The 13,799-nt window shown below is 42.7% G+C and overlaps 1 protein-coding gene across 1 annotated transcript in view; it reads right to left on the bottom strand.

Moving 5' to 3' along the window:
* Ddah1 (dimethylarginine dimethylaminohydrolase 1) overlaps positions 1-13,799 on the bottom strand; it is a 129,928-nt gene that overhangs the window by 23,949 nt on the left and 92,180 nt on the right. Inside the window, exons 3-4 of the mRNA XM_034499875.2 lie at positions 12,950-13,023; positions 11,942-12,061 (exon numbers count right to left, since the gene is read on the bottom strand). Of these exons, the coding sequence (XP_034355766.1) occupies positions 11,942-12,061; positions 12,950-13,023 (194 nt within the window). The remainder of the gene's footprint in view (positions 1-11,941; positions 12,062-12,949; positions 13,024-13,799) is intronic.

Genomic DNA, 13,799 nt, shown 5'->3' with positions numbered 1-13,799 from the left:
GTCACTTTTCCCACAAAAAACTTCATATATCAAGCTCAAGCCATGCTGTTAAGTAGTGTGTGTGTGTGTGTGTGTGTGTGTGCGCGCGTGCCTGTTTGGAAAGGGGCACAGAAATATAGAAATATGAGTCACAGACGAGCTTCCTGTTCTCAGAAAATGATGACATTCATGAGTTTTGGTAAGATGGGTTATTTTAAGAAGGAATTTCAGCATGTCAGATGGATATAGAGCCGGAATCTCAATGATTTCCAGTCAGTTATTATATTTCAAGTCCAGGTCATTTTGGATTTTAGGCAGCAAGTAAGTTGAGGATTTCTAGACTCCTGTGTCTTTTGTTTGATGTCTTCTCTATTTTGCACCCATGTTACCCATGGAAGCCATGATGGACTGGCTTCCCTACGTCAAGAAAGTCAACAAAGAACTCCTTCATTTGGGATCCTAAGACAGGTGCCTGGGAAGCTGCTTATATCCTTGAACCAAAAGTTCTTAGCTTGGTTTCTGGTGGAGGCTGCTGAGATCTCTCCTAGACCTAAAGCCCCAGAATTCTCTGAGACTGGCCAAGGCAATGTGTTTTCAGAAAGGCCTTCAGGTGCTCTGTAAGCCATCTCTCTGACTAGGAACTGCTATTTTGAGGTAACTTTCTGACTTTCTCATTTTGTGAGACTTGGATCGCAAAGTCCTGTGCGAGGGCCTGCACCTGACCGATGAGAAGTGCCTGGATCCCTCCCCACCACCCCAGTATTCTATGGAGTCAGCACAGTACTTCTGATGTTCCATGGTGAACCGTGCTTTAAACATTCCTTCTCTCCTACCCCATGACATTTTCCTGAAAGCTCAGAAGAGAAGAATGTGTGCCTAAGTATTCCCTTTCTCCCACTTGGCCATTTTTAATTCTTCTTGCCTTGGCTGTTCTGGCCTCACCACTTCAGATTACTTATTGCCTTATCTCACCAAAGCATTTGATTTTGGCCTCCCCAGCCCGGTTGGCACACAGTGCTGGGAATAACTGTCAGATAAAGTAACTGCTGCCAAGAAGCACACACAGTTGGTGTAAGCTAGGCAGTTTAGGGTTTTAATTTCTTAATACAGGCACGGTAGACCGAAAGATGCTACTGTCTTGTGAACATACATGGAATTGTTGGCCAGATGAGAAATCTTATTAAATCTCAATGGGATTGTCAGCGTCCTAAATGGAATGCCGACTACCCTCCACAGTGCTCTGAGACAAGCACAGAGACAATGTCTTTATTTTTGCACTTTAGTCTCTGTGTTGATAAGAGTTCATTTTTGCTCGTTCTTTGGCTTTGCTATTGTTGCAGTGTTCCTAAAGGAAATTCCAGATGGCATAAAAACATGTAGGATCCAAACACATTCAGGGTTTTTCCACCTTCATTGTTTTTAAAATATGGTCACCTATAAACTGACACGGACATTTTTGGACATGAAGATCAATGGCAGAGCTGAGTCAGAACAAGAGGAAACAGCCCGAGTGACCTGTATTACACAGCTGGTCACTCAGAGAGAAACAAGCTGCGTGCGTGCGATGCAATTCAAATGAGCTGCGAAGCGGTCCCGGTCTTCATTCTAGGAATCTTACATGTGTAAACTCTTATTTCAGGAAGCCAAGAAGACGTTCCCATTGAAGCGTTCCTGGGATGTTTAATTTAAAATTTCGAGCCTATTAGAATTCCACTTATGATACTCTAGACCATTTACATGACAAAGCTATAAAAAGTGGAGTGGAGATCTCATAATTCTTCCTACTTTTAAAATAATAATTTGTTATAATACAAAAGAACAAACTTTTCCATTTCTATGGCTTTAGAGATGGGGTCTCACTACAGAGCCCAGGCAGACCTTGAACTTGGGATCCAAGGATATATTTTTGCACCTTGCTAAGAACAGAATTATCAGTAAAAAGGAGGAAAACTTTAACTGTCCATAAGAGAAGGTAACTGCTCTGCATCTCAGAGTGGGAAGGCTGAGAATATCCTTGTGTTTCCTGGCCAGCCGATGCAGAGCCCATCAACAGGACAGTCTTGAATTTTTGTAGGTTGGATGAGCACCCTCCTCACTGACTAGTTTCCAGAGAGTTTTAGCTAAGAGTTTAATGTGGTGGTTCAATTAGGAACATGCTCCATAGACTCAGATATTTGAACGCCTGGTCTCCAGCTGATGGCACACTTTGGGGAGGTTCGGGAGGTGGAGCTGGGGTAGTATGCCACCAGGGCATGCTCAGAGAGCTAACACCTCCGCCGCTTGGTTCTATGCCTCTTCACCTGGGTGAACTCATATCCCTCTGCAACTGTAACCCCCAAATACGCTATTTCCTTTAAGTTGTCTTGGCTGTGGCATTTTATCACAGCAACAAAACAGTAACTGATACAGGTCATGGCTTCATCCATCCCCCCTCTGCATTCTCTCTCTCTCTTTCTTTCTCCCTCCTTCCCTCCTTCCCTCCCTCCCTCCCTCCCTCCCTCCCTCCCTCCCTTCTCTCTCCCTCCTTCCTTCCCAGTCCTTTCCCTTTCTACAATTTCCTTCCTTCCCTTTGTCTCTTTTCTTTCCTCCTTTCCCAGCTGACTGGAGGATTGAATGCTACATTAAGGAGATTAAGTTAGAATTATTGCAAGTCTTTCCTGAGGGCAGATATTAAAAACTGTCCTTCTATGACAGATAGAATGTAATTAATCCAGGCTCATGGAAGGGAAAGTGATTGATTTTCGATAGAACTAAAAAAAAAAAAAAAAAAAAAAAAGGAACATGGTAAGAGATGGTGCAAAATTAATTTTTCTGTCTTTCGTCACTAAAAACCAACAAGCCCACGAGAAAGGGAGGGGCCGTGGGGAGAATGGAGTACGGCTCTAGGCGGTGAACCTAGGTACTTCTGCAAACGAGTCATAGTTTACTTCCAACAACAGATGTGTTTCTATAACGCACATTTAGACATCACTCTTGCTAAAAGTCAATACTTCTTCTCATGTAGGTCAACAAGATGACTTCATTAGATGCTTTTCTTGCAGCTGTGATTGAATGATGGGTAAAAGCAACTTATCTAGAAGGAGAATTTATTTTGGCTCAGGGTTGAGGAGAAGGCATACCGGAGTTTATGGTGGGGGGATTTGTGGCTAGGACCCCTCACATCTTGGAAGCCAGGAGGCTGCGGGTGAGATGAGAACAGCCAGGCTGTAAACTTTAAGCTCCTACCTCACCTCGCCCAATTTTTCAGCCAGGCTTTATCTCCTGACAGTTCCACAACGTCCAATAATAGCACCGTGAGCGAACAACAGAGCCTGCGGGGACACATCCAGCTTCTAACATGAACTAAACGCAGGACAAAAGCCCAGCATCTCTGATGCCTTCTTGTGTCTGTCTGATACTTTGAGTAATCCCTGTAGGTCAGCATGCTACTCACTCATCCTTCCTAGGGTGGAAGACACACAGACCTCATTGTCTTAGCAGCCATCTTGGATTGCAAGAGAAGAACCTCACCCTTCGGAGCCTCCCTCAGATGAGGGCAACTCTCTATGAAGCTATGTAGGCTCCTTTTAGAGTGCTGGTAACTATTTCCCAAGGATCACCTTGTCCCTGGAACCAAGGGCTTGCTTGGATCATGCTGCTGAGACGGAGTTCACACACTCAGCAAGCCCACACTGAGATGAACACTACTGAACACACTTAGATCAAGGCAGTGTACTTATGTATGCTTCTTGCCCCTCTCCAGACATTTAACCCTAAATCTCACATGAGTCACCCATACATGGACTTGGGGGTCACCAGCTCCCTTTATTTGTTTTCCTTCCAGCATGGCTACATCAACTAAATCTCTGCTTCTTCTTCTAATCATCTCTTTAAACGGCCTATCAGGATAGATGGTAGGCCTGGCTACTGATAGAGTGCTGGCTTTTGTCCTAAAACGAGTTGCATTTTTCTTAAACTTTAAATCTAAAGTTGCACATTAAATTGGGCTTCTAGACCACGACTCCTACCACTCTGTAATGCAACTACTGTCGCTGTTGCTGTCTGGGAATGCGTAAATAGAGCAGTGGGGTATGTGTTCTTTGGAGCTGGTTCATTTTGCTCCATTATGTGTGTGATCTGGAGTTCCAAGCACAGTGCAGGGAGTTTTCTGCTCAGTGAGAAGGCAGATATTCTAGAAGGTACTAATAGGACTTATGTCTGTCTGGCAGTCAGCTGATCCTATATTACTCCCTTGACAGTAAGACAGTCAAGGTGAAGGTAGAAGTTGGCCAAGGGCTAAAAGGAATGTTAGAGCCATGGGAGAGAAACTAGTGTTTCTGGGATCAGATTCGATGTTGTATCTTTAAGAATTTATTCAAATCAACCTAACTTTTAGTACCTTGGGACAGATCAGTATAGGTTCAATAATTGTTCTTTGCCCTTCCTTCCCCACAAAGTATTTTAGTATTGCGTAGTAAAAGTATCTTGGGACTTTTAGCTGAGTTGCTAAGATCTTTCTACATGGATGATTTCATTTAAATATACAACACACACACTATGGAAGTGTGTTACTGTTCGGTAGCTACTTAGACACAGTATGTTGGGAGGGCACAGAGACTGGGCCCCCTTTCTTGAAGCAGCTTGCAAAACAAAGGATTGGACAAACAGAACTTTAGCTACGTTAGACGAACAGCACCTGCATCATCTCTGGCTCTGGATGGAGATGTGACATCCAGAAATTCCTGGAAGGTCATTAATGATAACCATGGCCCCTCCAGCAGTAGTTTATAAGACAACTGCCCACCAGATACTTTCTTATAAAGAAGAATGATGTACAATTTCTTCCTCTCATACATCAACCAAAACAAGTCTAAACAGGACAGAGCCCCCAGGAGAAGATGACTGATAGCTCTAGACGCATTTCAGGATATAAGGGAAAGTGTAACGAGCCGATCAAGGCAATGGCTTCTCTGACTATTGCCTGCTTCCACCTTTGAGAGCCTGTTCTACACTACTGAACTCTGCCTGTCCCCCACATCACACTCTTTATGTCTTGTCTGAATTCTTCCAATGAAAATGTGAGGACCAGGAAGATGAGGGGAATCCAGACACCAAGATATTAATACCAAGATACCAAGATATTAATACCTTGATATTAATTCTCTTCCTTGGTGTTCTCAGACAGTTGTGATCAGATTTTTCTTATCTTCATGGTAGCAAGTCTTTACTTGGGTCGATACCATAATTTCCTGTTCCTTTAGGCTTTCAACTTCCTTTGTATTTGCATATCTGTGCTAGACTGTGGGATGTCTCTACTTTTCTATTTTGGGGACTATATGCCTCAGATCTCTTGTCCTTGTTCCATTTGTGTCTCAGGCATCTGTTCTAACCCAGCTCTGATGGCATTCTCAGGCCTGGGTACCAATGCCTGTGGTCTCATGGCATCCTCAGGCTGGGGTAGAATGCCCATACAGCCTCTTCCGAGAGTCTATTATTTTTCTGTTGTTAGCATAAGACCCAATTATAGCATTCTCTTCCTTGAATTATCTAACGTTTTTTTTTCTTGTCTGCTTATCTTCTGTCACCATGATTTCTCCAATAAACAGCACTTTTCTTAGATCACACATTCATTTTGGGGACTCCAATACACTATCCTTCATTTTAGATTCCTGGGCCCAATGTAATGGGTTGTTGTTACTAATTTCTGAAATGTCCCTTTTTCCAGTCACAGAATATCACTATCACCATGTGGTAAAAGTTACTATTTTTTTTTTTTTGTATTATATTGATGAGGTGACACCAAATCTCAAGTGGTGGGACCCTTTGTTTTTGAGAATTTTATTTTACATGGTATACCAACTGATACATAACAATTCTTTCATGGCCTGAAGGTGCAAATAAATTTTGGCTAGGATTTTTGGTTCTTTTTTTCATATCTTCTCTGGACTCCGCAAAATGTTCAGTTCAATCTTTCCAGTTCCTTGCAGGAAGAAAGTTCATGCTGTATCCTGGAAGAAGTGCAGGGAGTACAGGGAAATTTGAAAGAAGGAGTATGGTCTCTCTTTGTCAGCCAAGGCAATTCTGAAATGCTATACATGCTTCCTAGGGTCCCCCCAAAAGGGGTAAGCATGCCCCAATTCTTCACTGGCATTTTAAGAGGTCTCAAATAAAAAGAACACCTCCATGAATCCCCTGCATTCTTTCTTTTCCAGATGGGCATCTGCCCTTCAGTTCCTTTCAAGTTCTGTCTCTGATATATCATTCATAATTGGAACAAATTTGATTCCAAAACTTAAAAGACAAAGGTTTGACTTTTTTTCTTTTATAAAAAAAACCCCACATGGCCACAACATAATCATAGAGAAAGAGAGAAAGGAGACAGGTTAAAAATTGAATTAACTTCAACACTATTTTACATACAATAATATATTTTGCTCACTTCCATTGCCCACTGCTCTCTCTCTCTTTCCCTTCTGAGTCCTGCCGAGCCTCTTCCCCACAGCATGCTCCCTTCTTGTCTTCATGTCTTGCTTTTTTGTGAGCCACTGAGGGTAATAAGGCTTGCTTGCATGAACATGTATGGGAGTTACCTACTGGAGCATGGGGCAACTTAAGAGTGGCTACATAACCAAAGGAGATCATTCCTCACCCACCCCAGCCACCACTAACTGCCAACTGTCCCACAACTTGGGGCATAATGAGCTCCTTCCCAATCATGATGGAACGTTTATGGGTGCCATCTTGTTCAGGTAACTTCTGTGCTGTGAGTTCTTGAGTGCAGTGGTCATTCCCTGTCCAGAAGACAGTGTTTTTCCATACTAATCTACAATTAGATTTCTTTCATAATCAACTGGGCAGGAGCTTTATATAAACTTTCTTTCCTTTACCACAAGACCTAGATTTATTCTAATCATTTAAATTGCATAAAAAGATAATAGCCCTCATAAATAAGGTTGGACATTTAGACTTCTCTTTTTGCTTGTTTGTTTTGTTTTTGAGACAAGGTTTCTCTGTGTAGTCCTGGCAGTCCTGGAACGCATTCTGTAGACCAGGCTGCCCTCAAACTCAGAGATCCACCTGCCTCTGCCTTTTAAGTGCTGGGATTAAAGTCATGTGCTACTACTGCCTGACATAAATAAGATCGAATACTCTCAACTGAGAGATACTCTCACCTCTGGATAAACTGGAAGAAATAAAGCCTTTAGCAACATCACCACCTACTGGAAATGTAGTCCAGTGCACTCCTATGTCCCATATCCAAATTCCTTTACTAATAAAATTATATGTAATTTCCTTTGTTTGGATGAGCCCTGTCTAAGAACATGATATAGAATATGGACATGTTCATGCTCAATGACATTTCTCTATACATGACCTCAAGCAGGTCAAGCAGGATCTGGGTAGTTTCCCTTATAATCTTGAGAACTATGCTGAGGGTTTTCTAACACTTCTCCCATATTTAATGTGCTTACTTGGAAGGATGTCAGTATTACTATGGGCAAACCCAAGTGATTTTGAGAGAACTAGAATGTCTCAACAGGATAACAATGCAAAGTGTACTGACACAATCGGTTCCTAATGCCTCACAAAACCCCAAATGGTCCAAGTGGACCCCTAAGAAGTAATTGTATCATCTAGAGTGGCATTTGATAATACTGAAGCCAACAAGGCTCTTCTAACACTAAACACTAGAAAACAGGGCCTAACATGATACTGTGGACTTTGGATTCCTGGGTATGGCCTAATATTCCCCCAGACTATATGAATGAGCTTCAGCCCAGGTGAGGTACTGTATGTGTGCCCTTCTCTTTTGTAATCCTATGTTTTGCTGAGGGAGAAGCTCAGATTTTAAGTCAACTTGTCTCTAGCTTCAGTGCATTCCAACAAGTTGTTAAAGAATAGATCACAGACACCACTTGATCTACCAACCAAACTGATGGACCACTTCCCTAGCTGTAAAGATGGGTACAAATTAAATTTTACAAAGAAGGCCAGCAGGGCCAATAATGAACCCCTCTTTGGACAAGGCCCCTTTCCAGTACTGTTATCTTCTCCTACAGTGATCAAAGGTTGAGAAATTACCAACTGGTTTCATCTTACCTGTTGAAGTAACTTTTATTCTCCTGTAATAATTGTCATCTCAGGGGTTTACTGCCTCCATTTGATAACCTAGGACTAGTCCAAGAAGCTTCTAGACTCTGTACAATCTTATTTAGGCCTAGAAAGTTTTCAGCCTCTGAGACTTACTGCTGAATAAGCTTACCCCTTCCTAGTTCTTTTTGATCTCTGGCTGATTCAACTCAGCTGTTAAGGCTCAAACTCCTCTCTAAGCTGACTGATTCAATCTGGCTTCTCTTGGCTTCTGACTAAATTGCTCCATTTGGCCTCAAACTAACTCTACATACAAATAAATAGCAGGAAATAATTGGAGAATTGGGATGTCAGGGAGTTCAGCAGAACAAATCTCTGGTTAAAAAATAATTAGAAAAGGTTTTCTGATAGAAAAAGAATGGTCATTGAGCAGGGACAGAGCTATGCTTTGATTCTGAGTGTTTCCCAAAGGCTCATGTATCAGAGATCTGATCACAGGTCTGTGTCACTACTGGGAAGTTGTGGGACTTTTAGGATCTGGGGCCTACTGTGAGTAAGTTAGATCACCCCAAGACTGTGCTTTATGGGACAGTCTGGGTCCTCAGTCCCTTTTGTCCCCATCACCCCACACTGTCAGAAGGTGAGAAGCTATGTTTTACTGTGTGCTCCTTCCAAAGTGTTGGCTTACCATAGGTCAAATGACCATGGACCGAAACGATTAAAACCATGAGACTTGAACCCTTTTACGTAGATTTATCTCAGGTATTTGTCACAACACCAGGAGGCTATTGAACACAGTGGAAAATCAAGAAAAGGAGATACAAGACCCAGGAAATTAGATCCTTGAGGATTAAGATTCTACTTAAGGCCGTGGTGGTGCACACCTTTAATCCCAGCACTTGGGAGGCAGAGGCAGGCAGATTTCTGAGTTCGAGGCCAGACTGGTCTACAGAGTGAGTTCCAGGACAGCCAGGGCTACACAGAAAAACCCTGTCTCGAAAAAACAAAAAACAAAACAAAACAAAACAAAAAAAGATTCTACTTAAAATATTTATTTCACCCAACCTCAGCATGTCTATCTGCAATATGGGGAACAAGATGTCAATGATGGTTCTGCTTCTGTAAATGACGTAGTGTTTCTCTCTTTCCTCCTGAATGTTTATACCAGTATGTGCATCTCCATATCAATAGTAGGACTTATCCCTTTATTAATTTTGTTGGCAGCTTTATACAGGAACAAAGTTGTTTCCAAGTATATGAGCATCTCAGATCACCTGAATGCGAATGTCACTGAGCCCAGTGTCTGACCTCAGACCATCCTCTGTGGGAGAGCTCATTATCCAACAGCTGAGTCTGTCATGCTCTCACTACAAAGTACAAGGACACTTTTTGATGTTAGGAACAAGACAGGTGGGCATTCGCCAACTTCACAGGCCCAAGGTTTAGATAGTAAATTTGCTGATGGAGAATATGATGTCCATGGAATGCCCTTGGAGCTAGCCAGGGCTATTTATAGCTTCTGACACAGAAGGTTTCAGGTGGAGAATGGGCATCATTGTTAATACCCAGACACGCTCTGCAGGAAGGACTATGAAGTCTCCACATAATGTTCTAAGAACAGAACTTGTCAACGGGAAGGGGTGGATAAAGGAAAATGGAACACACTAAGACATACAATGGGAAATGGGATACAGGCCCGTTTTTCGGTTGTCTGTTTTTCCTAGCTTATCAGTGCTCCTCTTTTCTGGCTGTGAGGTCTTTGTTTTCCATTGAGAAAATGAAAATGATTACCATTTCTTGTAAGAGGCATGTTGGTCCAGCCTCTCTGAAGGAACAATCTATCTATTCAGAAACATATAGGTACCCAGTGTCTTCACCACGACAACCTTCTTGCCTTCAGTTTTGAATTGCTACATCTTTAGATCTTACCTGATCCAGCCAGAAGCTGGCACGAAAACACTTCATTAGTGTGTCAAGCTGCTCACATCTCACAAGCATACTTTGTCCAGTTTCAGCTTATACTACACCTGGGCCACTGTCTCACCCAATCCCACCCCAACAAATGCTACTCATTGGTTTGGACCCGATTGGTTCCCAATGGGTTCTAGCTCCATTTCTTCCAGAGGACTTGCTCTGGTAGCTATGAGGGAGCTCTCTGCTTCCCTTTGTCATTTGAGTAGCTATTAGAATCTTTTCCGTATAACTAGCTAAATCATATGATCTCTTTGTTGTGTCAGTTTCTCAAGATGGAGTCAGCACCTGCTGAGGCAGGTCATCATCATCACTCTGTTGGAATTAGGGACCTAGTCTGCTCAGAATGGCATAAAAGCTACTATTTCTACTTTGTCTAGAAGGGGTTCTTTGTGCTTATTTGCACAAAGGCAGGGACTAAGCCAGCCTAAGTTTCCATTCCCTTATAATCAATTCCAGACACGTGCAGACCAACTCGCCTGTAATGGGCAGATACCACAGTTACTCCCCAAGGAGAAATACCATCTTCCCGGTCCCTGCATAGCGCCATTCATCAAATGCTTTCTTTCAAGACATTATCTTTCCTGCACACAGAAAGCTGACACAGTTTTCCAGATGAAGCGAAATAAAAGGCATACTCTAAAGGAAACCAGAGAAAGACACTCTAATACAAACCAAACTCAGGAGATAATTCAGAAACAACTGTTAAAAGCCCTTGATTCAAATGCTGTTAAAGATACAGTTAGGGAAAAAGAAAGGCTGAAGGAGCTGCAATTTCCACAGTGAGAAATCTGCTCTATCCTTAAGCTGCACCCGGGTGAGCTGAGGAAGAGGAGGAAAGACTCAAATGAGCAAGGCAATACATGGCGTGTACTGGGGCACTGAGGCTACCCAAGTCTCTGGTTTTTGGTTGGTAGATAAGTCATGCATGTTAACATTAAGGACCCCCTCAGAGGAAAGGCTGTACCAGACCGTTTAGTGGCAGCATGGTGACTTAGCAAGGCACTTCATCTAATTTATAAGTCAAAAGTAGACAATGTTACCCTACCCCTCACCAGGAATATGTTCAAGCTCCACAAAGGGCCAGATAGGAACAGACACTAACCTGGTCTCTAGTCTTCCAGAGCCTGCAGATAGTTTAGTCTTTCATGGTTGAAGCTACTGACTAGAGATACACTACCAAAGGGGACACATGACAACAATGGAAAGCCCTATCTTTCATGACGTCCACTCTGGCTCCGTGACCTGGGAAATGCATAATATTCCTGGGCTTTTCCCTAGTTTCACCTAGAAAGTGAGGGCATTTCCTATGCTAAAATTTATCATTCTAATTAAAAGCAAAGAAGGCAAGTTTTACAGGTTCTTCTGAACCACAATTTTCTAAAAGTCCATTGTGAAGTGGTATACACACATGACAAAAGGATGGGAATATTGTCACAAGCCCTTAGTGTGCTGATTCCCCTATATAAGAGAGAGAAAGCACTGCAGAGATCCCTGGCTAGTGGCAAAATCTTTTATCTCCAGAGTGTAGAAATGATGAATTTGCTGTTTAAAGAATGGCTTGCGGGGGCTGGAGAGATGGCTCAGTGGTTAAGAGCACTGACTGCACTTCCAGAGGTCCTGAGTTCAAATCCCAGCAACCACATGGTGGCTCACAACCATCTGTAATGAGATCTGATGCCCTCTTCTGGTGTGTCTGAAGACAGCTACAGTGTACTCATATATAATAAATAAATAAATCTTTAAAAAAAAAAAAAAAAAAAAAAAAGAATGGCTTGCCACACACTCGGAGTTCTTCGCCCCAATGAGTATCAGCGCACACAGAACGTATCACAGGCGGCTCATGTGCCTGTCCATTCTGGACTTGAGCCGCTGCCTGGTGTCCAGCCTGCTGCACCTGGGAACACAGTTTTGTGTTTACCTTGAGGGCCTTCTGTGCAGATTCACTGGACCCTATCGCAATCAGGTTGGGCCCGGCCATGCTGCAGAAACTCTTTAAATGCAAAGAATCGGCCACAGGGACAGTGGAGACTGCGTAGTCCTGTGCAGACAAATGGAAGGAAACACAAGAGGGCTGTTACTCCAGAGTGATTCTCAAGACTGCCTGAAAGCTGCCGGAATCATGCTTGCTCTCTTGAAGGTTGCCAGCCGCAGTGGGGGAAGCAAGGGAACTGGGGGACCTGACTCACAGGTATTGGTGTTACCAGCTGAACCAAGACGGCTTTGTAAGAAGAAAGCAGTTTCCTTCCAGAGTTGACTGTGTTACCAGCTCTGCTGGCTGGCTGGCCAGTGGGGCAGGCTACTCTGGGAGGGTTGTTTGCATCCCTTGTGGACACTGGATCAGCCAGAGCTTCACATTCTCATAGGGAACAAAGTTTCCTGGAAGAGTGAGTGTGTGTGTGTGTGTGTGTGTGTGTGTGTGTGTGTGTGTGTATGAGTGTATGTTTGTATCTGTTACTAAGCAGTCTTGTGAACCATTCTTTTCACGACCAGTAAAGGGACCTTTAGAGAAGGCATATGCAATACTGTGTATGGTTTCCAGTACACAGTACACACCCAGTAGAGAAGATCCTCAGATTTTAATCTGAAAATCATGTTTGTATTAGACATATCTGGGACTCCAGATTTTTATTTTTTAAAAGTGATTTTGTCAGAAACATGTGCTGGTATCTGTAGGATTATGCACTTGGGAAAGCCAGAAGGTGAACACACTAACTTTCTTGTTCCTGACAGAGTTCAATGGATCCTAATTATGGAGAAACTTGAATTTAATAGTCTTTAAAACGTCTAGTAAATGTACAAAACTAAGAATAATTTTGTAAAGCTGGTGAAATATAAACACAATTACTCATGACGTATTGACTCAATGGGGCTATGAATATTTATTAAGCAATTATTCTGAGCCAGGCGCAAATGATACTTCACCTACCTTAAAAGTATCAGCCAAGATTTCAGCACCTCGTTGATTTGTCCTTTTAGAAAGTCCCACAAAAAATTCTCTGCCTGTAATAGATGTGATGGAACACAGTGAGTCAGTGGGGATTGTATATTGTTTCTGTGTCTACAAATAATGGACTTCAAGTATCCCATGGTTCTCTTCTCCACTGGGAAAGTTCCAGAGAGACTCCTGTTTCCATTCCAAAAACGGGTTCAAAAGACTACCCTTAAATAAGCTTCTCAAACTCAGAGATGGAAATTAGCTCAGCAGTTGCTAGGAGCTGGGAGAAGGCGTAAGTGGATAGAGTGGTGGGTGAACAGTGATGGAGTTTCGGCCCTGGAGGATGGACAATGTCTGGTGATGCAGGACGGTGGCTCCCAGATGTAGGAGATGACTCACTGCCTTTTTACTGTACCCTTAACATGGCTGTCAATATCCCCCCTATATCTATGTCTCAGGGAACACCTTGAAGATGGGGCAGGAGGATTTTAGGAGCCAGAGGAATGGGATGTCAGTTGGGAGCGATTTCTAGACCTGATAGGAAAATCTAGACAGGACTCATGAAATCTCAACAGTATGGCTCCAGGAATTCCAGTGTCCTCTTCTGGTTTCCACAGGTACCAGGCAACATGTAGCACACAGGCACACACACAAACCCCCATACACATGGAACAGTTAATAATTAAATAATTCTGGGAGAACTTGGGAGAGGGAAAGGATATGATCAAAATATACTGTATGAAAAATGAAAGAAATAACAAAATGTAAAAATAAATAGTAATCAAATCTCCTTTCCTTTCCTATTTTAATTACTTGTGAGAGACAACAGGCTTTTCATCAA

This window comes from Arvicanthis niloticus, chromosome 4 (assembly GCF_011762505.2).
Source record: "Arvicanthis niloticus isolate mArvNil1 chromosome 4, mArvNil1.pat.X, whole genome shotgun sequence".
NCBI lineage: Eukaryota > Metazoa > Chordata > Mammalia > Rodentia > Muridae > Arvicanthis > Arvicanthis niloticus.
This window is presented reverse-complemented; position numbering and strand designations above follow the sequence as displayed.